We start from the raw sequence: 26,887 nt of genomic DNA, 5'->3' as shown, positions 1-26,887 counted from the left end.
CAATTGATATGGCAATAATGGAGCGACTGCCTCCTTGGGGGAAGACGATGACTTGCCTTTTGGGACTATCAGTACCAAACCTCTAGTTTGATTTCTTCCTCTGTGTACTCAGTCAGTTGGTAGCAGCTAGGAGAATAGTGCAGGTAGATTTCTGTGCACAGATCTAGGCTGTTTGGTGTATGGATCCTGTGGGGTCAATATCCAATTAATGCAGTTCTGTGGGCAGTTTTATCTTGAAGGATGACTGCTCCAAGACCTCTTAGAGGTTCTATTAGGTTAGCCTCCCTAGGAGGAGACTTGACTCAAGGGATGAGAAAGTAGGTTCATCATCTACTGACAGTCTACTGGTAGAAAAATGTTCCAGCTTGTGGAAAGGGTAGGAGAGAAACCTCGGGGTGGTTTCTTCCGATGCTGAAATGTCTGAGAAGGACCAGGCCTGACAGGAAAGGATGCTGTGGGTAGGGTAAGGCACAGCTATCCTCTGGCAAGGTAAAAGTTTCAGTCCACGCTGGAGTTCAGGACTGATGCACCTGAGGGAATGGAAGTTGGTTAATTCTTGCTGGAATGTCAGTGCTGCTGAAGGGGAGTCTAAAGTCAAGTTCCCAGTCCATCCTGGTAGATGCTGATCATTTGTTCTATGCACTGGAGCTAGAACTGACAGATCCACCTAAATTTTCCATCCAAGAGGGGAAAGTTGTGAAGGAAGAAGGCTCAAACTCCCAGGACCTCTAGGCAAGGACTTACCTGACTTGGACCTAGTTGGAGAAGGTTACTCTCATTTGGATGGCAGATCTAGAAGAGGATCTCTTATGCCCATAAGAATGCCCCTTACTCTGCTAAGAGGCCTGAGGCAGTGTTTTTTTGGGTTTAGTGCTGTTATAGCCTCTGCTCTAGAATTTGTGCTCATAGGGTCTTTGCCTGCAGTCTGATGCCACTGGAAGGGGGGGGGGGCTCCCTGGCCTGGATGTGACTGAGATCTTATGGCCACCTCCATACGGTATTTCCTCAGACGGTGCTCTTGTGCCTCAGATTCAAGAAAAATGCTGCACTTGGTGGTGGTGAACATCAGCATTGCCTTTAGAGGTTCAACACTGACTGAGAAGGAGCTGGAGCAGGAGACAGTTCTTAAATCCCAAGACTGAGTATAATCCTTCTCTGCAGGAAGAGGCTCCACAAGGCAGAAAGAAACTAAGCTATGCTAACTAGACTATAAATTCTAAGAATACTTTAGCTATGCACAAATATATATTTACAGATTCTGCTAAAATGGATTTGGACAGAGATTTCTGACTCAAGCCAAGTGTTGGGTAAGAGGGAGCTGGTGGCCGATCTGTACCACCCTTATCTTCAATGTGGAGCACAAGGAGAGGCCTGGACCAATGGACAACTTCCTAGAAATGTTCAATCTCCAGTGCATGGACTGTACATGTGCCTGTTGGGACCTCTTGTTGATAACGAGGTTAGTTATCTCTAGACTGATTCTTGCCTGTGTATTTATTCCTGCCTCTGGAAATTTCCACCACACACGTCTGATGAAGTGGGTATTCACCTACAAAAGCTTATGCTCCAATACGTCTGTTAGTCTATAAGGTGCCACAGGACTCTGTCTATTTCTTTTGGCATAGCAAATCTGTAAATACTGGGTGTCTAGCGGAATAGGAAGTGAACACTCCAGGGAGATGCTTCGAAGGCTTGAGGGTTGGAGTGTGCTTACTGCTAACATATAGAGTAACAGTTGAACTAGCAAAGCCTAAATGGAAGTGTTGTGTTGCTCTGGTTTGGGAGTTGCAGAGCTGACTCCTGCTACGCACAGACAAGGCTTCCTTACGTGAAGGGCAGGTGGTAGTGAAGAGCCTCACAACCTTGGGTATCCGCAGGAGTGTCATACCTGTTGACTACCTTTTAGATTAAAAAAAAAGCCTCCCACACCTAAAGAAAAGAACTTTGAGACTGTACGTTTACTGAATTTGTTTTTTAAAAAGTTGGTCCATTTTTAAAAGGTACTCTTATTTACCACTGAGTAATTATTAGCTGCCTTTATTGGCAGATTACGTGAATCAGAATCAATGACATCACTCAAGCACCTAAACGAAATATGTAGAAATAGAAACTTTTTTTTGGGCAGAGACAGTTTGTAATGACATGGCTAAAAATGTCTCACTTACATAAAACAACCAAGTAGCAATTCTATTGCCTGTTCCCAATTCTTTAAAAGCATCTGGCTCATCTTTCTGTGAAAGAAAGCAAAACAGATTTAATAAAATGCTCGTTATTTTGATCACGTAATTTGCACACCAGCGGATAGACAGCTGTAGTGCCAGCAAACAAACTCATGCAGAAAAAAATCAAATATAGCTCAGGACACAGAGTGAGGAAAATGTACGTATTGGTTTATTTGTTAAATATTTTTCCTTTGCTGAAGCTACTGAAATTAAAAGGTTGCAGCCTATATAACAAGTTGAAAATGCCACTGTGTCTTTAAATTAATATATAAATCCCTTCATAACCTAGGGCTTAAGTACTTGTCTACTTGTAACTGACAAGCATATGAGTTTACACAAGGGAAATCTGCTCTTCACTACCTCAGTTGAGTGAGAAGAGGGTTGAGGTCAAGAATATCTTGGGGTTGTACCTTGTTGGCTGCCTTTAATAGATGCTGCAGCCTTACCTTTTTATTTTGGCTTCCCCCCTCCTTGATTTTTAGCCTTCTCCCTCTTTCCATCTGCTTTTCCCTTTTCTACCCCTGTTCTTTGTACTAGTGCACAAGTGACCCTTTGGCAGGGACTATATCTGCTAGTTACTGTATTTGCCCTTGTGCCATGATGTTGCTGCCAGTGCTATTTGGCTTTCTTGACTTTCACATTTTATACAGCTTAGATACTGAATTATCCAATTCTTTGTATTACAGCTGCAATGTCTCAGAAGCAGAATGTCTGGCTCTAATTGCTGAAGCGGCTGATTGACATAACCTTATTCCCAGATTCTGGACCTTAGCGTCCAAAATTTGGGGGTTAGCATGAAAACCTCCAAGCTTAGTTACCAGCTTGGACCTGGTACTTGCTGCCACCACCCAAAAAATTAGAGTGTTTTGGGGCACTCTGGTCCCCCTGAAAAACCTTCCCTGGGGACCCCAAGACCCAAATCCCTTGAGTCTCACAACAAAGGGAAATAATCCTGTTTCCCTTCCCCCCTCCAGGAGCTCCTGGAGAGATACCCAGACACAAGCTCTGTGAAACTACGCAGAGTGATTCCCCCTCTCCGTTCCCAATCCTGGAACAAAAGCACTTTCCTCTTCACCCAGAGGAAATGCAAAATCAGGCTAGCAATCCAACACACAGAACTCCCCTGATTTCTTCCTCCCACCAATTCCCTGGTGAGTACAGACTCAATTTCCCTGAAGTAAAGAAAAACTCCAACCGGTCTTAAAAGAAAGCTTTATATAAAAAGAAAGAAAAAATACAAATGTTCTCTCTGTATTAAGATGATACAACACAGGGTCAATTGCTTAAAAGAATATTGAATAAACAGCCTTATTCAAAAAGAATACAAATCAAAGCACCCAGCACTTACATTCATGCAAATACCAAAGAAAAGAAACCATAAAACTTACTATCTGATCTCTTTGTCCTTACACTTAGAAACAGAAGACTAGAAAATAGAACTACTTCTCCAAAGCTCAGAGGAAACAGGCAGACAGACAAAAGACTCAGAGACACAATTCCCTCCACCCCAAGTTGAAAAAATCCGGTTTCCTGATTGGTTCTCTGGTCAGGTGTTTCAGGTGAAAGAGACATTAACCCTTAGCTATCTGTTTATGACACGCCCCCCAAATTGCAGACAGTGGGGAAGCTCACTGGCGGCAATTTCCTTCTAGAACTTGAAAATAAACAGATTAATACAACACATGCACCTTTACATATACTACTAAGTATATAACTAACAGACTTTTACATTTTAAGAACACTTTTTAACTACTGGATTCTGGGAAACTCTCACGGGAGAGTGCATCAGCAACTTTGTTAGAAGCTCCTGTGATGTGTTGAATTTCAAAATCAAAATCTTGGAGAGCTAAACTCCAACGAAGAAGTTTCTTGTTGTTCCCCTTGGCAGTATGAAGCCACTTTAGTGCAGCATGGTCAGTTTGTAGTTGGAACCGCCGTCCCCAAACATATGGGCGTAGCTTTTCCAGGGCGTACACAATGGCATAGCATTCCTTTTCACTGACTGACCAGTGACTTTCCCTCTCAGACAGTTTCTTGCTGAGAAACACGACAGGATGGAAGTTGTGATCTGTTGCTTCCTGCATGAGTACTGCTCCTATACCACGCTCAGATGCATCCGTGGTTACTAGGAAGGGCTTGTCAAAGTCCGGGGCCCTGAGCACAGGGTCAGACATGAGTGTTGCCTTAAGTTGGGTAAAGGCCTTTTGACACTCATCAGTCCACTTAACTGCATTTGGCTGGGTCTTTTTGGTCAGGTCGGTCAATGGGGCAGCGATTTGGCTGTAGTGTGGTACAAATCGCCTGTAGTATCCGGCCAAGCCTAAGAAGGATTGGACCTGTTTCTTGGACCGTGGGACAGGCCACTTTTGGATAGCATCCACCTTGGCCTGTAGGGGGTTTATGGTTCCTCGACCCACCTGGTGCCCCAGGTAAGTCACTCTGTTTTGGCCTATTTGACACTTTTTGGCCTTAACAGTTAGTCCTGCCTGCCTGATGCGCTCAAAGACCTTTTCCAGGTGTAGTAGGTGTTCGGGCCAGGAGTCTGAAAAAATGGCCACATCATCGAGGTAGGCAACTGCAAATTCTCCCAGTCCAGCTAGTAGACCGTCTACCAGCCTCTGGAAGGTGGCAGGTGCATTTCGAAGGCCGAAAGGAAGGACATTGAATTCATACACCCCCGCATGGGTGACGAATGCTGACCTGTCCTTGGCAGGTTCATCTAGCGGTACTTGCCAGTACCCCTTGGTTAAGTCTATTGTAGAGATGAACTGGGCACGTCCCAACTTTTCCAATAGCTCATCAGTACGTGGCATTGGATAGTTGTCCGGACGAGTTACAGCATTTAGCTTACGGTAGTCCACGCAGAAGCGTATTTCCCCATCTGGTTTGGGTACCAGAACCACTGGAGATGCCCATGCACTGGTAGATGAGCGGATTATACCCATCTGTAGCATGTTCTGGATCTCCCGTTCTATAGCAGCTTGGGCATGAGGAGACACTCGGTAGGGTGGGGTTCTGATTGGGTGAGCATTACCTGTATCAATGGAGTGGTATGCCCGTTCAGTCCGTCCTGGGGTGGCTGAGAACAATGGGGCGAAGCTAGTGCACAGCTCCTTGATTTGTTGCCGCTGCAGACGTTCCAGGGTGGTTGAGAGGTTCACCTCTTCCACGCCACCGTCTTTTTTTCCGTCGTAGTAGACACCGTCAGGCCACTCAGCATCATCTCCCTGGACTGTAAACTGACAAACCTGTAAGTCTCTGGAATAGAAAGGCTTGAGAGAATTAACATGGTACACTTTAGGCTTTAGTGAGGAATTGGGAAATGCTATGAGATAGTTTACAGTTCCCAGGCGCTCTTGGACCGTGAATGGCCCTTCCCATGATGCTTCCATTTTATGGGCCTGTTGCGCCTTCAAGACCATAACCTGGTCTCCTACCTTGAAGGAACGTTCTCTGGCATGTCTGTCATACCAGGCCTTTTGCTCTTCTTGAGCATCCTTTAGGTTCTCTCTAGCAAGGGCTAAAGAGTGTCGGAGGGTGCTTTGTAGGTTGCTTACAAAGTCCAGAATGTTAGTTCCTGGAGAAGGCGTAAACCCCTCCCATTGCTGCTTCACCAACTGTAATGGCCCCTTAACCTCGTGACCATACACAAGTTCAAATGGTGAAAACCCTAAACTGGGATGTGGTACAGCCCTGTAGGCAAACAGCAACTGCTGCAACACTAGGTCCCAATTATTGGAGAATTCGTTGATGAATTTTCGTATCATGGCCCCCAAAGTTCCATTGAACCTTTCCACCAGGCCATTGGTTTGATGGTGGTACGGGGTGGCAACCAAGTGATTCACCCCATGAGTTTCCCACAGTTTTTCCATGGTCCCTGCCAGGAAATTAGACCCTGAATCTGTAAGGATGTCAGAGGGCCAACCTACCCTGGCAAAGATGTCTGTTAGGGCCAGGCACACAGTGTTAGCCCTGGTGTTGCCTAGAGCTACTGCTTCTGGCCATCGGGTAGCAAAGTCCACTAAAGTCAGTACGTACTGCTTTCCTCTGGGCGTCTTTTTTGGGAAAGGGCCCAGAATATCCACAGCTACTCGCTGAAATGGGACCTCAATTATGGGGAGTGGCTGGAGAGGGGCCTTGACCTGGTCTTGAGGCTTACCCACTCTTTGGCATACCTCACAAGACCGGACATACTTGGCAACATCCTTGCCCATCCCCTCCCAGTGGAAGGACTTCCCCAACCGGTCCTTGGTTCTGTTCACCCCAGCATGGCCACTGGGATGATCATGGGCTAAGCTTAAGAGCTTCCCCCGGTACTTAGTTGGAACCACCAACTGTTTTTGCGGCTGCCATTCTTCCCGGTGTCCACCAGAAAGAATTTTCTTGTATAAAAGTCCTTGGTCTATAACAAACCGGGATCGATTAGAAGAGCTGAGAGGCGGTGGGGTGCTCCGTGCCGCCGCCCAAGCTTTCTGAAGGCTGTCATCTGCTTCCTGCTCAGCCTGGAACTGTTCCCTTGAGGCTGGGGACACCAGTTCTTCCTCAGACTGTGGACTTGGGCTTGGTCCCTCTGGAAGCGATGTAGGTGATGGGGTTGTTTTCGTTGCTGGTGAACCGCTCTCCGCTGGTGCACCTGAGGGTATTTCAGGCTCTGGCTGAGCCTTTTGGGTATGGCTGTCTGTTGCTTCTGCCAGTTCTGGCTCGCTGATGCCCTCTGGCGTTGAGTTTGAAGATGTGGTTGCACTTGCTGGTGCTGGTTGCTGTTCCAGTTCCGGGCCTGGGACTGGAGATGCTGTGGCTGTTTCAGTGGTAGGCATGGAATCCGGGTCCACTACCTCCTCTGTCTGGGTCTCTGGTAACACAGACGGGGCCTCTGTGGACGGCTCAGGAACAGGAATGGGTCTGGAAGCTTGCCTGGTTTGGCTACGGGTAACCATTCCCACTCTCTTGGCCCGCCTCACCTGGTTGGCCAAGTCTTCCCCCAGTAGCATGGGGATAGGATAATTGTCATAGACTGCAAAAGTCCACATTCCTGACCAGCCTTTGTACTGGACAGGCAGTTGAGCTGTAGGCAAGTCTACAGCTTGTGACATGAAGGGGTAAATTGTAACTTTGGCCTTTGGGTTGATGAATTTGGGGTCAACGAAGGATTGGTGGATAGCTGACACTTGTGCCCCCGTGTCTCTCCACGCAGTAACCTTCTTTCCGCCCACTCTCAAATTTTCCCTTCGCTCCAAGGGTATTTGAGAGGCATCCGGGCCTGGGGATCTTTGGTGTGATGGTGGTGTAATGAATTGCACTCGCATGGTGTTCTTGGGACAGTTGGCCTTGATATGTCCCGGTTCATTACACTTAAAGCATTTTCCATCTGATGGGTCACTGGGCCGAGGTGAGTTACTGGAGACTGGTGAGGTTGAAGAGTAGGGTATCTGTGGCTTTACTTGGGTGGTATGGAGGGTCTTTGGCTGTCCTCGGTTGTAGGGTTTATGGTCTGTGTGCCCCCTGGGGTAATCGTTCCCCTTGACAGTAGCTTTTTTGCTTTCTGCCAGTTCCATCCATTTGGCTCCAATCTCCCCCGCCTCAGCGATAGTTTTGGGATTTCTATCTTGTATGTACCGTGTGATGTCTTCAGGAACACCATCCAAGAACTGCTCCATTTGTATGAGAAGGTTCACTTCTTCCAAGGTTTGAATGTTGTTTCCTGTTAACCAGGCCTCATAGTTTTTTGCAATGTAGTAGGCGTGTTTGGGAAATGACACCTCTGGTTTCCATTTTTGGGTTCTGAAGCGCCGACGGGCATGATCTGGGGTTATCCCCATCCTGTATCTGGCCTTGGTTTGAAAAAGTTTATAGTCATTCATTTGCGGCTTGGGCATTTCAGCTGCCACCTCTGCTAAAGGTCCACTGAGGTGTGGCCTTAATTCTACCATGTACTGGTCTTCGGGGATGCTGTACCCAAGACAGGCTCTTTCAAAATTTTCCAAGAAGGCCTCGGTGTCATCACCTGCCTTGTAGGTGGGAAATTTCCTGTGCTGTGGAGCAATAATTGGCGCCGGGTTGTTAGGGTTGGCTGGCACATGCAGCCCAGCTTTTGCCATCTCCAGTTCATGTTTTCTCTGTTTTTCCTTCTCTTCATTCTCTTTTTGTTGTTTTTCCATTTCTTTTTGTTGTTTTTCCATTTCTCGGCGGTGGGCCACCTCTTCTTCTTCTAGTTTTCTTTTGTGTGCTGCCTCTTGGGCTGCCTGTTCTCTTTGGAAGGCTGCCAGTTTGAGGCTTTCTTCCTTTTCTTTTATCTCCATCTCTTTTTGTTTTATTTCCAGTTGTCGCCTGTGTTCAGCTTCTTTTAATTGGTCTTCGGCCTCCATTTTTGTCCTGGTAGACATGGTTCCTGTTTTCTTGTGTTGGGTTGCCCTCCGGTGTTTCTCTTTTGAACTGCAGGCTCTGTTGCCTCCTGAAGTCTGCCTAGCAACAGTGCTTTTTTCCCTTTCTCTCTCTAGCTAATGTTCAATGAAGGGAAACCAGAAAAACCACTTTATTTGCATGCATATAGAGTGCTGGTATGACTCTCAATGGGAGTGCTATTGTGTGACAATAGACTGTCAATTGTCTGCTAATGGCTTCTTGCTTACTATGCAAGCCACAAACTGCTAGAGAGAGCAGAAAAAAAAAAAATTCTCTCTGGTTCCCTTTTAAAACCAACCTGTTTCTCTCTGCTAAAAAACCCTTAGCAGAGAAAAGAAAAATATAATATTCCTACTGGCTTCTGGATTCTGTCTATCTCCCGCCACTGCCACCATGACATAACCTTATTCCCAGATTCTGGACCTTAGCGTCCAAAATTTGGGGGTTAGCATGAAAACCTCCAAGCTTAGTTACCAGCTTGGACCTGGTACTTGCTGCCACCACCCAAAAAATTAGAGTGTTTTGGGGCACTCTGGTCCCCCTGAAAAACCTTCCCTGGGGACCCCAAGACCCAAATCCCTTGAGTCTCACAACAAAGGGAAATAATCCTGTTTCCCTTCCCCCCTCCAGGAGCTCCTGGAGAGATACCCAGACACAAGCTCTGTGAAACTACGCAGAGTGATTCCCCCTCTCCGTTCCCAATCCTGGAACAAAAGCACTTTCCTCTTCACCCAGAGGAAATGCAAAATCAGGCTAGCAATCCAACACACAGAACTCCCCTGATTTCTTCCTCCCACCAATTCCCTGGTGAGTACAGACTCAATTTCCCTGAAGTAAAGAAAAACTCCAACCGGTCTTAAAAGAAAGCTTTATATAAAAAGAAAGAAAAAATACAAATGTTCTCTCTGTATTAAGATGATACAACACAGGGTCAATTGCTTAAAAGAATATTGAATAAACAGCCTTATTCAAAAAGAATACAAATCAAAGCACCCAGCACTTACATTCATGCAAATACCAAAGAAAAGAAACCATAAAACTTACTATCTGATCTCTTTGTCCTTACACTTAGAAACAGAAGACTAGAAAATAGAACTACTTCTCCAAAGCTCAGAGGAAACAGGCAGACAGACAAAAGACTCAGAGACACAATTCCCTCCACCCCAAGTTGAAAAAATCCGGTTTCCTGATTGGTTCTCTGGTCAGGTGTTTCAGGTGAAAGAGACATTAACCCTTAGCTATCTGTTTATGACACTGATAAAATCTGATTATGCATTAATGCCTACAATGGGTATTCTGAGATGTATTATATAAAAGATCCAAGCCTCTGTGTGTATGGAGGCAGGTGTGCACTCTCTAAAATACCCCTGGAGCCGTAATTCTCCCCCTATACAAGGAGCATTGGAGATGGCTCCCTTTGGAGCAAGTCATCATTATTCTTTTATTACAGCTTGAGAATGGCAAGAACAGATACCTCAGCAAGAGCCAGGCTTGCTGCAGGCCCTTTAGACTACCCCAGTTAGAACCGATTCTAACTAGGGCTGTCAATTAATTGTGATTAATTGCACTGTTAAACCACCAACTGAAATTTATTACATATTTTGGACATTTTCTTCATTTTCAAATATATCAATTTAATTATAACAGAATAAAGTGTTCAGTACTCACTTATTACAAATATTTGCACTGTAAAAATGATAAAAAATATTTTTCAATTCACTTCATACAAGTACAGTAGTATAATCTATCATGAAAGTGCAACTTACAAATGTAGATGTGTGTTACATGACTGCATTCAAACAAAATGTCAAATTTTAGAGCCTACAAGTCCACTCGGTCCTACTTCTTGTTCAACCAATCACTAGGAGAAACAAGTTTGTTTACATTTACAGGAGATAATGCTGTCCACTTCTTAATTACAATGTTATCTGAAAGTGAGAACAGGCACTCACATAGCACTGTTGTAGCTGGTGTTACAAGATATTTATGTGCCAGATGTGCTAAAGATTTATGCCTTTTTACGCTTCGGCCACTGTTCCAGAGAACATGCTTCCATGCTGATGATGCTCACTAAAAAAAATAATGCACTAATCAAATTTGTGACTGCACTCTTCAGGGGAAGAATTGTATGTCTCCTCCTCTGCCATATTCTGCCATATATTTCATGTTATGGCGGTCTCCGAGGATGACCCAGCACATGTTTGTTTTAAGAACACTTTCACTGCAAATCTGATACAATGCTAAGAAGACACCAATATCTTCCAAAGATTCCAACATCTGAGAGGGACGAGGTATGGAGCATGCTTTCAGAAGTCTTAAAAGAGCAAGACTCTGATGCAGAAACTACAGAACCCGAACCATCAAAAAAAGAAAATCTTCTGCTGGTGGCATCTGACTCTAAATGATGAAAATGAACATGCATTGGTCCGATTGCTTTCGACTGTTATCAAAAAGAACCTGTCATCAGCATGGATGCATGTCCTCTGGAATGGTGGTTGAAGCATCAAGGGACATATGAATCTTTATCATATCTGGCATTTAAAATATCTTGCAACACCAGCTACAACAGTGCCATGTGAACACCTGTTCTCACCTTTCAGGTAACACTGCAAACAAGACGCAGGCATGATCTTCTGCAAATGTAAACCAACTTGTTTGTCTGTCCCTCTTTTTGTTCAGCCAACCGCTCGGAGTGGACTTGTTGTCACTACTTTATTTTTGAATGCAGTTTTTTTGTACCTAATTCGACATTTGTATGTTCAACTTTCATGACTGATTGCTCTACAGTACTTGTATTGAGTGAATTAAAAATAGTATTTTTTTACATTGCAAAAAATATAAAGTGAGAAGTGTACACTTTGTATTTTTATAACTGAAATCAATATTTGAAAATGTAGAAAACATCCAAAAATATTTAAATAAATGGTATTCTATTGTTCAACAGCAAAATTTGCATGATTAATCACGATTATTTTTTAATTGCTTGACGGCCCTAATTTTAACTCAGTTACTGAAGTTCAGCCAATCAAGAAGCCAGGCCCACACTACTGATTTAATACTGGGCTTAGCTAGAAACCAACTTAAAATAAATAATTAAATAAATAAAAATAAATAAAGTAATCCGACTTCCTCCCTTCATATGCCACAATGGCACCGCTATACCAAAGAGCTGCCTTATAGAACATTTTTATAACTGTCCATATGTATCCCTTGAAGCACAAGAGAAACCATCCACATTGTGGGTCAGGAAACTACTTCCTTCTGGTTGAGGCTAATTACTGTTATTTATTCATCTGTGGGAAGTCTCCAATGCATCCCCCCAATAACACTGTATATTGTTGTGCACTGATGTTCATTCTTTTTAGAAGCCATTATTTTAGAAATTAATTCATGCATTTGAAAACAAACTGTTAATGATTTTCAATCACTTTGACAGGACTTTTCATATTTGTTGGTTTTGGTTCACAAAGACAATGTTAATCTAAAAGTGTTAATCACACATAAAATGCCCATTAAACAACCACCTGAAATGGCATTATTTCCACTCATGTGAAATTCAGTTGGGGTAGGGAGAAGTGAGGAAATTCAAATTGTTCATTAAATAAGCAAGTAAACAAAAGCAGAGCTTGGGAGGGGTGGGAACATAAGGCTTTTGTCATCTCTTAATTTCTTTCTTTGGGCAATTAATTTTTTGCTCAATTTATAAACCAGAAAAAGCAACAGATTTATGAGAATTTAGTGCTAGTGAAAGGTGCTAAAAACTCACAGCTCTGGGAAATTAAATTCTCTCTCCACAGTAAAGGTATAGCATAGGCAATAGCAATGCATACTTCACCATGCTGTCCAGACAATCCTGACCTGCAGGGACTCTCGCTAGAAAAGAGAAGGTAATTATGTCTCCAGGTCCATTCAGTGCCTGGCCTCTCTGAAGAGGCTGCTACCTAGGGGGGTGCAAATTGTAGTAAGTTGTGTGAGTGGAAATCCTGTTGATTGAGGCCACTACATTATTTTCCCTATGCCACCAAAACAGACATCAGATAGTAATAACTGATTCACTGCTGACTTTGGTTGGATTTGTACCACGGACCAAGGATTATTATATTGACTTTTCATTATTACAGTTTGCTGAGCCAGTCATACCTTATCCATCTCCCAAATGAAGAATTAGTCACCTCCCTGAATAAAAGACTGTTTTACAGTTTGAAAGGAGACCTTACTGCTTTATAATGCCTGTTCAGTTGGTGGTTTAGAGGGCTTTATCCATTAATATGGATTAGAAGAGTTGATAGGCTATGAAATTTAACATAAATTAAAGAAAATATATTGTGCCACAGTCAACAGGCCTAGGCTTCAGTGGGTCATTTTCACCCCTCCACCTCTTCACTTGCCCGTGCAAAGTCAAAGTGGGGTTCATACTGTCCTCCCACTCCATAATTTGCCACCTGAAAAAGAGAAACATAGTGCATGTGAAGTAGAAAGCCATGAAGGCAGAAAATAGAGGAACTTACCCTTCCAAAATCAAAATGAGGCTCGTACTGGCCTCCTACGCCGTAGTTGGCTACCTATAGCAAAAGGAGAAGCACAAATATCTAATAAAGCAGTATACTATCTGGAGGAGAGCGAATGAATATTTGACTCCAGCATGCACACTTAACTTTCATCTATAAAAAAACTCAAAGTCATAGAAAATAAGTCCCTCCCCTGTAGGGCATACTGTCAAACAACAAAAGGGTTAAATCCTATTAAACCTACTCATGAATATAGTTCCATTGATTTCAATCAGACTACTAGTGAAAATACAAGCAGGCATTTAGCTTTGAGTTCTGAGTCTTGTGATCATTTCTACAGCTATCTACAGACTCTCTCACGATAGCATTTCAAATCCTAGAATAGGGGTTCTCACAAGTTTTTTGGTGGCCCTGGAGTGCAGCCACCAACTCTTGCTAGTGGCAACTAACCATTTCCTAAAATACTGAATTAACTTTAGGGGAAAAAAATACATATGCGTCTCCAAGTGATTGTAATTTATTTATGAGGGGTTTGTTGGGTTTTTTTGAAGACTCAGTAATAAAAATAATATATACTTGTCTCTATTCTTTACTAGACCTAAACAGAATAGAAACACAAATAGGGTGCTCTGCAAGTTCTTATATTTTTTGGGTGTAAAAAGCAAAGTAAAAAGACTTTCTTACTAATAAGTCTACTGCTGTGAAAAGTGGTATTTGTATCTTAATATTACGTTTCACAGCCTCCCAGCTAGCTACTCAGTCTGCTATGAAAAGTGACATTAACACAAAAATACCACCTTTCATAGCAAGACTTACTCAGCCCCAGGAAGCATGGGGACAGATTAACTCCTGGATGGGGAGCCAGGAGTTATTTGGGGGGGGAGGGGTGAGCCCTGGGTAGATACCTGCCACTACATGGCTAGGGTTGGATCTCTGGGGCCCAAGCCCCAATCCCACAGCCAGGGAATGGAGCCCACTGCCGGGAGGCCAGAGAAGGCAGTGGGGGCCAGGAATGCTAAGTGGTAAGCCTGCCACCACAAGCCCAAAGCCCAGGGCTGGAGGAGGCAGCAGAGGCAGTGCGGGCAGGAGGGGAGAAAAGCCACAAGAAAAGCCCCTGGTGACCTCATGCAGCCACAGTGGCTACATTTGAGAAAATGCTGCCCTAGAAAGAGGCAGCCAAACATCTTCATCTTCTGTTACCCTGAATTAAACTAGACAATCTTTATGCAAAAGAATAAATGGACACAAGTCTGACATCAGGAATCTTAACATTCAAAAACCAGTGGGAGAACACTTCAACCTCTCTAACCACTCAGTGACAGACTTGAAGGTGGCAATTTTGCAACCAAAAAAACTTCAAAAACAGACTCCAAAGAGAGACTGCTGAACTCAAATAGGCAAATTAGATACAATTAACCTGGGTTTAAATAGAGACTGGGACTGGTGGGGTCATTACACTAATTGAATCTACTTCCCCATGTTAAGTTCTCCTCACACCTTCTATGGGTCATCTCGGTCATCACTTCAAAGGTTTTTCTTCTCTTGCTGATGATAGCTCATCTCAATTGACTGGACTCTTACAGTTGGTATAGCTACTTCCACCTTTTCATGTTCTCTGTATGTATAAATATCTTCTGTCTGTGTGTTCCCTTCTGTGCATCTGAAGAAGTGAGCTGTAGCCCACGAAAGCTTACGCTCAAATAAATGTTACTCTAAGGTGCCACAAGTACTCCTGTTCTTTCTTCTACCACTTTAAGTCATATAGACACTTTAAATTATATTTATACACAGACAGAATGTACATTACAAACGTCTGAAGGTGGTCAGGTCAAGCACGATTTTTTAAAATATGCTCAGCATCTTCAGCTATCAGACTCCTGTGAATTGGGATGCTTGGCACCTTAGAAAAATCAGGCAATTAATCCTTCATGCAGTGTTAGATTAGCTCAGCAGCAGCAGAAGTAAATCCAAGACTATTTATGAGTTAGGATTTCACAATTCCTGCAGCAGAGTCTGTTCTTGAAGTGAGAGCTCTAATATTTCACTCCACCACTATTACTTTCCTGATAAGCACAGCTAGAGCCATCATGCCTTCAAATACTTCTCCATTGTACAGATCAACAACAAAGATAGTCTTTTTTTTTTTTTTTTTTTTTAATATTAGCACTCTTACAGTTCTCCAAACAGAGCTGCAGAAACTATCATCTGTCCCTGCTTGTCTCTAGTCTATCAGTCGTTTTGAGTAATGCTCCCCTCCTGTAATGGTTGTCTGTTTTATACCAAGAAATCCTTTATCCAAGTCATAGATAAAACAGTAATTAGCGTCTTTAAACTTTAAAGACTTACAAAATTGTTCTGAAAGCATCCTTGTGTGTTACTCCAAATCACTTTCCCATCCTTTAACAGCAACGCTCTCCTTCCAGTCAAAACTAAGCTCAGTTCTGGATATTAGTCATCAGCCTGACTACATTTTTCATTTTGTCAACCATATTGCTGACGTCTATCTGCCACTTTCTCCTACACGACACTCTAAAGCATGGGTGGGCAAGCTTTTTGGCCTGAGGGCCGCATCTGGGCATGGAAATTGTATGGTGGGCCATGAATGCTCACAAAGTTGGAGCTGGGGTACAGGAGGGGTGCAGGCTCTGGGGTGGGGCTGGGAATGAGGGATTTGGAGTGTAGGAAGATGTTTCAGTTTGGGACCAAGGGGTTTGGAGGGGGCAGGGGCACCTCTAGGGTGGGACCAGAAATGAGGAATTCAGGGTGCAGGTGGTGACTCTGAGCAGAGGGAGTGAGGGCTTTGCCTGGGGGTACAGGGTCTGGCATGGGAGTGCAGGAAGGTGCTCTAGGAAGGGACTGAGGGAGTTTGGAGAATGGAAGGGGGAATCAGGGCTGGGGCAGGGGGTGCAGGCAGCACTTACCTCAAGCAGCTCCCGAAAGCAGCATCACATCCCCACTCTGGCTCCTACAGGAAGGCATGGACAGGTGGCTCTGCGCGCTTCCCCATCCGGAGGCGCTGCCCCTGCAGCGCCCATTGGTCACAGTCCAGCGCATAGAGCCCCCTGGCTGCCCCCAAATATACGAGTCTGAGGGGGGACATGCAGCTGCTTCCGGTAGCTGCGGCACACATGCGCAAAGCGACACCCGACCCCGCTCCCCAGCTGGAGTGAGGGAGCAGGGCAAGCCCCAGACCCTGCTCCCCAGTAGGAGCTTGAGGGTCAGATTAAAATCAGCTGGTGGGCCGGATGTGGCCCATCGGCTGTAGTTTGCCCACCCCTGCTCTAAAGAGCCCTCTATTCTGAGCTGGATGTCTGGGCATTTTTATCCTCATGTGAACTTTGTTTAGCGTGGCAAGCCTGGTTTCATGATCAGCAGTCACACTGTCTACGTCTTAATTATAGACTTGCAGACTGGAAGAGACCTCAAGTGGTCTTCTAGTCCAGTCCCCTGCACTTAAGGAAGGTCTAAGTATTATCTAAATCATCCCTGACAGGTGTCTGGAGATTTTTAAGAGCAGGTTAGACAATGATAGAGATTTCACAACTTTCCTAGGCAATTTATTCCAGTGCTTAAACCAGCCTGTCAGTTAGGAAGTTTTTCCTAATGTCCAACATAAACTGCTCTTGCTGCAACTTAAGTCTATTGCTTCTTGTACTATCCTCTGAGGTTAAAGAAAACAGTTTTCCTCCCTCCTCCTTGTAATCATCTTTTATGTACTTGAAAACTTATGTACTCCCGCAGTCTTCTCTTCTCCAGACTAAACAAACCCAGTTTTTTCAACCTTCCCTCATAGGTCGTTGTTTGCTATACTTTTAATCATTTTTTGTTGTTCTTTAGACTTTCTCCAGTTTGTCCACATCTTTCCTGAGATGTGGCACCCATACTAGATACAATACTCCAGTTGAGGCCCAATCAGCATGGAGTGGAAAAATTACTTCTTGTGCGTTGTTTACAACACGCCTGCTAATGCAGCCCAGAATAACGTTTGCTTTTTTTGCAACGGTGTTACACTCAATGAGAATGGCAGTAAATGTTAAGATGTGATGCTTCCACATTGATAAATTAAGACCCCAAATCCCTCAGGCACAGCCTATTGCAACTAGTGAATTTATTTAATGAACTTAAAATATACACATGCAATCACAATCTTACCCATGTTCTAACAATGCTGATGAATTAAGGATAAAGTCCTCAAATCAGTTTCTCTGAGACTTTCTAATCCTGAGACGGATTCAGAGAAAATAACCTCTTCCCTTAAATATCAGTCAAAACCAGTATTTCTCTAGATACCATTCCCATGAAAATTTGAGCTACCATCAGAAAACCTGGTCTTAGTGGTGGCAACAAAAAAACATTTCTAAACAAAAAACCTCACTCATTTTAAAGAGCAGAAATGTCAACTGTTCTCTACTTCCCTACAGGTTCTACAAGTCAAACTCAGCCCTGGGGTAAGCAGGTGCTGCTCCACTGAAAACAAAATTGGATCCCCTTTACATCAAGACTGAATTTGGTTCAGTTATTCAACTTCAGTATCAAGGCATTGATGTTCTTCCCATATTGATTAGACCTGACTTTCAATAACACTTGAAGGAGTTGAATGTACACCAAAGAATAAGCCTCTGCATATATCCCCCAAAGCAGCTGTCTGAAGATTACCTGGGTCTCTCTACTGTACAGTAGATTTAAAAGTCCATTTCATTCAAACCAAAGTCTGGTGTGACTAGTTACTGAAATACTTATTTACGCACCTGTAGTTCTTCTGCTGTGGAAACATCTAGTCCTGTTAGGTCCTGTATCCTCCTGTTAATGCGAGATACCACAGGGCTTTCATATCCAGACAACCAGGCACTAAATTAAAAAAGGAAATAATTTGCTAGTAACATACCATAAGCTTGTGTTATAAATGGAACAGAGTTTTATAACTTCTAAAATGTGCATAAGGACTTAGAGCCATCTTATTTAGGCTAATAATATAATTACTGGCATTGCCAGGTCCCACATTTGTGAAGCCTCTTTTACCAGAGAGGACATTTGTAACATAGGTAATATTACAGTCTTGAATAAGGCCCCTAGTTTCTATAATGGGTTAGGAAGTGATCAAAGGAACCATATTCACATTTTTTAAACTAGGTAAGTTACTTTCCAATACTATTTCGACAGCTGAAGTGGACAGGACTAAAAATTGTATTCCATTTTTTATGTCCAGTTCTAACAATTTTGAACAAGCTTACAAACACGAGTTTTGCCCTGACTATTCTGTACAGCCAATCCATGGTAGGAACTTATGCTGCCGAAGCAGTGTTTAAACATGGACCCTTATCTCCGTTTTTGGCTCAGCGTACACAGTACCTTGGGTGATTGTAACTCAACTCTCCCAAATGCTATCCTCAGGTTATACAGATCTGTGATTTCCACGCCTTCCCTCATTTCTTACTTGCTTTTAATAACCTTTAATATAAATAAATTTAAATAAAAAACTTCACTGACAAGTTTCCCATTATCAGGCAATGAAATAAAACAGGGCAATTCACAGCCCTCAGACTTATTTTTTTTTTTTTTTTTACAGACATACTGCACTGACATTTGGTTTCACATTTTCAGTGTTTTCTCTGCAACTATACGGATTAGAGATGTAACATTTTTAAAATGAAAGTGGAAATTCTGAAGAACAAGATGAGTGCCTCCACAAAAAAAAAAAAGTGAGGTAGGAGGGACTGGGTTAGGTTGTCAACCCATCTCAATCAAAGCCGTGTTTGAACAGCTGCTTTAATTTCCCCTGTAATCATGTGTTCCCATGAAAGAGGAGGAAAGGCACTAGAGAACTATGGCAAAGGGACTACCTCCATATTCCAAGCATGCCAATGTACCATTTTGCAGGTATGGAGAAGCTGAATCACAACGTTATCCTGTTAATTATGTTTATTCTTGAAAGTCAAGCAATGTAAAAATGGCAACTGTATCCAAAGGTAATAATTTAACTTGAGTATTACTGAGTCAGTGCAATGAGGTTCAAACTTTGTGTCATCACAACTGAGCCCACCTATTGGACCATTTCCCTTACCCCTCATGAACATACAACACTCCAGATGCATCTCCAGCAATATGCCTTTTTTCTAGTCCCTTCTCTTCCTCTTTGCATGCGCTACCCAGCCATCTTTTCCTCTTCTTTTTCTTCACCAGACAATGCTCTCTCACTGACAACACGAAACACTGGTGACTTTGGTCCCTGAATCTGGTTGGCATTTACAACCCTTTTATGTGGTAACTCCTCCTAGCCGCACAGCTAGCTCCCTGGACCATCTTTGCAATGGAAAGTCTAGACACTTATAGAAGCAGTGGGAAACTAGAAGCCAGCACCACTTGCACACGAGTACCCACAGATCAATCTGTGAACCAGTGAACTGGCAAATCAGTATGTGCGTCGGTTCAAAGGGTTATAACAATTTTTCACCTACTAACATCAGCATATTTCTACATACCTGTTCTTTTAAAAGCCCCAGAACGCCCCACATCAAGAGAAGCAGCAAAACACGTTCCTACAACACATGATACTGACACAGGTTACAGAATCTCCAAGGGCAAGCATGAAATCTGTTTAAATAGTCACCATGCACAGAACAGCATGTAAACGCAATCCATCTCAAAATGAGGACTTTGGCACACTGGGCGTATTTATAAAAATATGGTAGAACACTTGTTAGCATAAGAAAGTGTTAAAAGCAGTCTATCCTCATTCTGTTTAGAATAAGCAAGGAGGAAAGAAATAGGAATGTGTGTATATGAAGCATTTCCCACAACAGCCAATTATAAACTGCATATTGACAATTAAAACCCCAGAACATGCAACACTGTCCTCAGAAAGGCACTGTAACAATGATACATCATGCACAAGAAACCATCACAATAAGATGATTTTGTTACTATCAGGCTAAGACATCACACCGAATTCAAACTTCAAGCTTGCTAGAAGTCACTATTCAACTCTACCAAGTAGCTTTCACACACTTCAAGTACTATAGAGAAGACAGGTGGTGTAGTGGTTAGGACACTAGCCTGGGATTCAACTCAAGTTCAATGCCCTGCTCCACCACAGACTTGCTGTGTGGCCATGGGCAACTCAATTCATCTGTGTTTCAGTACCCCATTGGTAAAATGGGGAAAACAGAACCTGCCTACTTAAAACAAGTGGTGGGAGGATAAATAAATTAGAATGTGAGGCACTCAAGTATTTATTTATACACTATAGTAAGGGGGGGCTAAGATAGAAGGGCAGTGGTGGTGGGGAGAATGAGCTTGCATTTTAGTATTTGCCAGAACTGAGACAGGTTTCCGGATCTGGATGTTGTTTCCTGACCATAGCTGTGTGACAGAACTAAAGGAAGTTGACAATACAGATAAAACCAACTTTTGTGAAGAAAGACTATGAAACATAAGTCCTATTTCTGGTAAAACAGCACCATACATACACCGGACCCTCGCTAGAATGCAGGGTTTTGGATCCATGTGCAGTCCTGTGTTAACATGAGGACCATGTTACCATGGATTCCAATGAAGGTAATTAAATTTGGGATCCATGCACAGTCCCGTGCTATAAGTGAATTTGCACTATATAGACGCGCATTCTAGCGAGGGTCTACTGTACTTTGGAAGAGTAACTTGGCAGTGAAAGCTACTTGGTAGACTTGAGTAGCGACTTCTAGCAAGACATTTTGGCACAGGTTGTCATCCATAAGCATCACTGAGTCTACTTCCTCAGTTCCCATCACAGCTCAGAAGGACTTGCGTATTCCTAGCTCTGGATTGATTTTCCAGCAGCAACTAGCCTCTGGTAGTTCTCAAAATTTCATTGCACTGCAACCCACTTCCGACAGCAAATTTATTACACAAATGGGAGGAGGGGGAGTTCTCTCTACCCAGGGTGGAGGGAGAGGAGGCACGAGCCCCACTGCCCTAGGTGGGGGTGAAGCTCAGGCTTCAGCCCCAGATCCTAGCAAGTCTATGCTGACCCTGGTGACCCTATTAAAATGGGATCATGACCTACTTTGCTGCCCTGACCCTAGTTTGAAAACCGCTGCTCTAGTAGGCTTCATTGGCTTTTATCAGGCATATGAAGAGGTTCCTTCAGAACAGCAACTTCCAGCAGGATTTGTCTATCTGCCCTTCAGGGATATGAGCCAAGCTGTATCATCCATTTTTGCTACTGGTCTCAACTTTTTTTCACCATGGAGACATTTTAAAAAATTATTATTATTATTATTGTTATAATAGTCTAAGGGAGCTGTTCTCTCTACCTCTTGCAGGGCTCACTATCAAAGCAACCAAGCTAGGTATCTACAGTGAGTGCTGCTCTACAGGGACAGAAATCCTCCACTTGAAAAACTTCATTTCTCTGCTCTCTTGTATCACCAGCCTTCTCTCACACAACTCTGAAGACATTTTTCCACTGGTAATTTCACTACAGGATTAGTAATCAGTTAGAAAACTGTGCTCAACTAGCTGAACTATTTAAGTATGAAATTAATGATCAGAGTAGCTCATGTGAAATGCATGCCAGGCTCTGCCTTTCAGTGTAAACTTTTCCTTCGACTTCTACTGGCCAGAAAACAATTTCACTCATTTGAAGTATCATTATGCTTTAAGTGAATGTTACAGACAGGTAACCTTATATCTGAAAAGACTATCATCCACATTAAGAGGTGTTTTTTCCCCTGGTGGAAAATAATTCTCTTTTGAAACCCCTTTTACTGGCGAAGCCCACAAGCATTTTTCCGTTTTACTTTAAGAGGTAATCATAGGGAAGCTAATATAGGACTTGAAGTTCTCTTTGTACCACTTCAAAAAGCCAAAAGGTAAAGAGACCTAGTTATCATTGCTGCCATCATCAGAACATAACATTAAGCCACTTCCCTTCAGAAGCTGTTCATGTACAGACCATGCTCTATTCATGGATTTCCACCTGAATTAGAAATATTCTGCCACACTGTATTTTACATAAAATATTTTATGAAGCGTTTGAAATCCAGACTGGTGGATTTGACATTCTCAACTTGAACATTTAAAAAGTTGGGAAATGGATGTTTGACCTTATTATATTACAAATGAACAGTTAAAATGGCAATTACATTTACTCCCCCTACCTAGCATTTCTAGTCATTTCTTAAAAGGTTGACTATAATCTAGTAATTGGTTTTGCCATGAGGGAGATAAAAATATCACTTTCCTAACATTTTTACATACTAAGGATGGGTCTAAATACTCTCTCTTTAGAGAAAGAGCAGTGATTAAAATAAAAGCAGAGGCTGATATTCCTGAAGAGGAAACACTAATCTCATATGCTACGGATTCTAACTGGCTGCCTCGAAAACCACTAGTTTCCTTGAAAGATGCGTCGGACTAGCTGCATATATTCTTGTGCTGCATACAGCAAGGCTTGACATGCCTCTTCATGCAGCTGGCGACATGCCCCCATTTACAATCTGCCACGTACTGCTGAGTGAACAGTAGTCTCCTCATAAAGGAATGCTGTAATTTAGAAGGGCAATGACTAGGAAAGAATGTCTGTAATGTTTGGAGTGGGGAAGCAGACATCCATTAAAAAAAAAGTTAATAGAGCAGAGTTTCTGGTTTTCAGTAGTAAGGATTTATCTGGAATCCAAATCAGCTCACTCAAAAAGCCCTAACAGACTTGTTGAGGAAATACCCTCCTATTTACTACCAATCCTTTTGGAACAGAATTTCTAGTAATCTAGTTTTTAAGACTTCATACTTTCTAATGTAATTTGTAGTAGGCTTCTTGTTCATAAGGGTTCTAAACTCACTGCTTACATAACTAACCAAGAGCTAATGATTTTCTTGGGGGGTAGGGGTGGGGATATTTTGGAAATTTTGTCTCTAAACCCAATTCATTTTTACCACCTTTTAAAAACCACTATTCAAATTTTGAGGTTAAAACTATTGACAAAAACCCTTTATTGATAGTCTCATTTGTTCAAAAGATAATTTAATCAAACAAAAATGTGGATCTAATATTTTCCAGTGAATGCTGGATTTGATATTAAATGAACTAGAGTAAATGCACAACTGGTTTGTGTTAAACCAACAAGGAATTTTTGAACTAAAATTCTCAAGCTCTCTAACTCATGCTATTCTTGCTATTCATAACACAAATCTCAAGTGCTTAATTTTAAAACACAACATATATTGGTACAATGGCACAAATAAGTGACAACTGCAGTACTTAGGTGGGACCCTTCACATTACTTTAACAGTTTTTTAGTATGCCAGTTGTGTTATTCAGGACCATGCAGACAGAAAAGCAGCAGCAGCTTTCCTTTTAGTTAGCAAGAATGCTTTAAAACTTCCTATTTAAGCAGCTCGTTTGCACCAATATGTGCCAGGTAATTTTTAGGCCTCCTCATCTCTTCTAAATAGGAATGAGCACAAGAAAAATATATATAATCTTTCCCCATCCCAGATTTGCAATTAGAAGATTTAATAGGCTAGCCACAGAACAGATTTCCTAGGTGTTATATATACCTTTGGAACACATTCCCCTTACCTCTTAGAGACTCTGTAATGTGCTGTGGTCAGTTTCCCAGTCTGAGGGTCATGTACAGTAGCCCGGCTCAGCTACAAAAAGAGAAAGGACAAGAGCTTACTCTGGCAGTAGGCTTCTTTTTGCCAAGCCACAGGTGATTGGAAGGGTTTCCGACTGGTCTGGATGGTATGCAATGCTCTCAGATCAGCAGCAATATTTAGAAGGGAGACAGTATCTGCAGCTGCCATTTCCAAAATCAAGACTTGGGTGAACAAATTTGGTTAGAATGTCCTTTCACTTTTTTCTTTTCTCTCTTCTTTTTTTAAGCTAGAGACTTTCTGCAAATAGTTTATAGTGCTGAGTTTCAAAGAAAATTCCTCCATATCCAGAAGTTTAATGTTCTTTTTTTGTTTTAGTTAAATACTGAACAGGATTTTTGTGAGGGAAAACAAAACAGCTAATGGAGGACTAGACTTTTACTAGGCAGCTCCTAAAGATGTCTTTTTAGGAGGTGCAAGTGCTAAGACAAACTTCTTTCAAAAAAAACCAACAACTCAATTTCACAAATCTGCAGTGCTTTTTAGCAAAGTGGAGAGAACTTGGAAGGCTGTAAAGAAGAAAATACTGCTCTCTCAAAGTTTGAGTTAGGAGGCAGCAAAAAACCCAACAGATAGGAGGAAGACAGATTATCTTGGACAATTATATTTTATATGACTAATGAACAAATATTTCTGCATGCCAATGCAACTATTACACAGGATAATTTGACTCCACTTCTGGATGCAAGGGATTTTTCAGAGAGTCTGCCAGATTTAGCAAGGAGAGCAATGACATTTTTGTTGGCATACGTGGTGGGGGAAAGCAAATATAAGGTAATCTTTTGCACCTGTGCACATTCTATGCACCTGTGCAAATACTATTTAAGAAAAGGAATATTAGCTAAAATGGCAAAAAACAGAACTTCTAGTTAGAGGAAAAGACTAAGAAACTCAGCAGTAACAGCCTGTTACAATATCTGTACATATTAAAGAGATGGTCTAGAAAGTGAGAAGTATCTTTTTAGACCACCCCTATTTCCCTGAATGAGCAGAGAACAAGCACTTATTACAGGCCCAGAATGTTTGGTGTATGAAGTCTCTTACCTTTTGCTAATTCTGTAATGTGCCGTCTCCAAGACTCCCGTTATGGGGTTTGAAATGGTGGCTCGCCTCAGCTGTGAAGCGAACCAATCAGAATAGTTGCATTACAAGTAAGTATTGCATCACATTAATCCGACCATTCAGAAACCTACAGAGGGAAAAAAAATTTCCACACAAGCCATGCACTTCATCCAATCAGTTTCCACTGTGGTGTTTTACAGCAAAAAAGTATTTTTGTGGTGGCGAAGAGGAGGAAAATCTCTAACACTAATAAAAAGGAGATACTTCAGTTCCTTCTTAGGGTGCGTCTACACTACGGGATTATTCTGATTTTACATAAACCGATTTTGTAAAACAGATTGTATAAAGTCGAGTGCACGCGGCCACACTAAGTACATTAATTCGGCGGTGTGCGTCCATGTACCGAGGCCAGCGTCGATTTCCGGAGCCTTGCACTGTGGGTAGCTATCCCATAGTTCCCGCAGTCTCCCCCGCCCATTGGAATTCTGGGTTGAGATCCCAGTGCCCGATGGTGCAAAAAACATTGTCGCAGGTAGTTCTGGGTACAGCCTCACCCCTCCCTCCATGAAAGCAGCAGACAATCATTTTGTGCCTTTTTTCCTGGGTGAACTGTGCAAATGCTACAGCACAGCAAGCATGGAGCCTGCTCAGATCAAGACCGCAATCGTGGACGTTGTAAACACCTCGCGCATTCTCGTGCAGTCTATGCTGAACCAGGACCTGCAAAGCCAGGCGAGGAGGCAGCGGCTACGGCAGCGCAGCGACGAGTGTGATGAGGACATGGAATTCTCTCAAACCACGGGGCCCCTGCGCTTTGGAGATCCTGCTGGTAATAGGCAGGTTCTAGCAACTGAACACCGATTTTGGGCCCGGGAAACAAGCACAGACTGGTGGGACCGCATAGTTTTGCGGGTTTGGGACAATTCACAGTGGCTGCGAAACTTTTGCATGCGTAAGGGAACTTTCATGGAACTTTGTGACTTGCTTTCCCCTGCCCTGAAAAGCCAGAATACCAAGATGAGAGCAGCCCTCACAGTTGAGAAGCGAGTGGCAATAGACTTCTGGAAGCTTGCAACGCCAGACAGCTACCGGTCAGTCGGGAATCAATTTAGAGTGGGCAAATCTACTGCGGGGGCTGCTGTGATGCAAGTAGCCAAAGCAATCATTAAGCTGCTGCTATGAAAGGTTGTGACTCTGGGAAACGTGCAGGTCATAGTGGATGGCTTTGCTGCAATGGGATTCCCTAACTGGGGGGGGGGGGGGGGGGGTTTGGTGGAACCCATATCCCTACCTTGGCACTGGAGCACCAGGGCACCCAGTACATAAACCGAAAGGAGTACTTTTCAATGGTGCTGCAAGCACTGGTGGATCACAGGGGACGTTTCATCAACATCCATGTGGGATGGCCAGGAAGGGTTCATGACGCTCATGTCTTCAGGAACACTACTCTGTTTAAACGGCTGCAGCAAGGGAATTACAGTTGGGGATGTTGAAATGCCTGTAGTTATCCTGGGGGACCCAGCCTACCCCTTGATGCCATGGCTCATGAAGCCATAAACAGGCAGCCTGGACAGTATTCAGGAGCTGTTCAACTACAGGCTGAGCAAGTGCAGAATGGTGGTAGAATGTGCATTTGGCTGTTTAAAGGCGCGCTGGCGCACATTACTGACTCGCTCAGGCCTCAGCCAAACCAATGTCCCCTTTGTTATTGCTGCTTGCTCCACAATCTCTGTGAGAGTAAAGGGGAGACCTTTATGGCAGGGTAGGGGGCTGAGGCAAATCACCTGGCCACTGATTACACAAGCCAGACACCAGGGCGATTAGAAGAGCACACCAGGAAGTGGTGCGTATCAGAGAAGCTTTAAAAACAAGTTTCATCACGGGCCAGGGTACGGTGTGACTGCTGTGTTTGTTTCCCTTTGATGAACACCCCCCCTTATTGACTCAATCCCTGTAAGCAACCCACTCTCCCCCTTCGATTACAGCTTGCTTAAGGAAATAAAGTCACAATCGTTTTAAAATCATGTATTCTTTATTAAAAAGTCTTTATAAAAAGAG

The 26,887-nt window shown here is 43.0% G+C and overlaps 1 protein-coding gene across 6 annotated transcripts in view; it reads right to left on the bottom strand.

Moving 5' to 3' along the window:
• P4HA1 (prolyl 4-hydroxylase subunit alpha 1) overlaps window positions 1–26,887 on the bottom strand; it is a 73,262-nt gene that overhangs the window by 7,954 nt on the left and 38,421 nt on the right. For 4 of the 6 annotated variants that reach the window (XM_030568552.1, XM_030568553.1, XM_030568550.1 and 1 more), the window contains 4 exons: window positions 23,691–23,761; window positions 17,881–17,980; window positions 13,133–13,186; window positions 2,166–2,231 (listed from right to left, as the gene is read on the bottom strand). In XM_030568552.1, the coding sequence (XP_030424412.1) occupies window positions 2,166–2,231; window positions 13,133–13,186; window positions 17,881–17,980; window positions 23,691–23,761 (291 nt within the window). Of the gene's footprint in view, window positions 1–2,165; window positions 2,232–13,012; window positions 13,067–13,132; window positions 13,187–17,880; window positions 17,981–23,690; window positions 23,762–24,811; window positions 24,883–26,887 lie in introns of all 6 variants that reach the window. The other 2 variants (XM_030568551.1, XM_030568555.1) reach the window with 2 other exon arrangements.

This window comes from Gopherus evgoodei, chromosome 7 (genome assembly GCF_007399415.2).
Source record: "Gopherus evgoodei ecotype Sinaloan lineage chromosome 7, rGopEvg1_v1.p, whole genome shotgun sequence".
NCBI classification, from domain to species: domain Eukaryota; kingdom Metazoa; phylum Chordata; order Testudines; family Testudinidae; genus Gopherus; species Gopherus evgoodei.
Note: the sequence above shows the minus strand (reverse complement) of the source record. Positions and strands in the feature narration are given on the sequence as shown.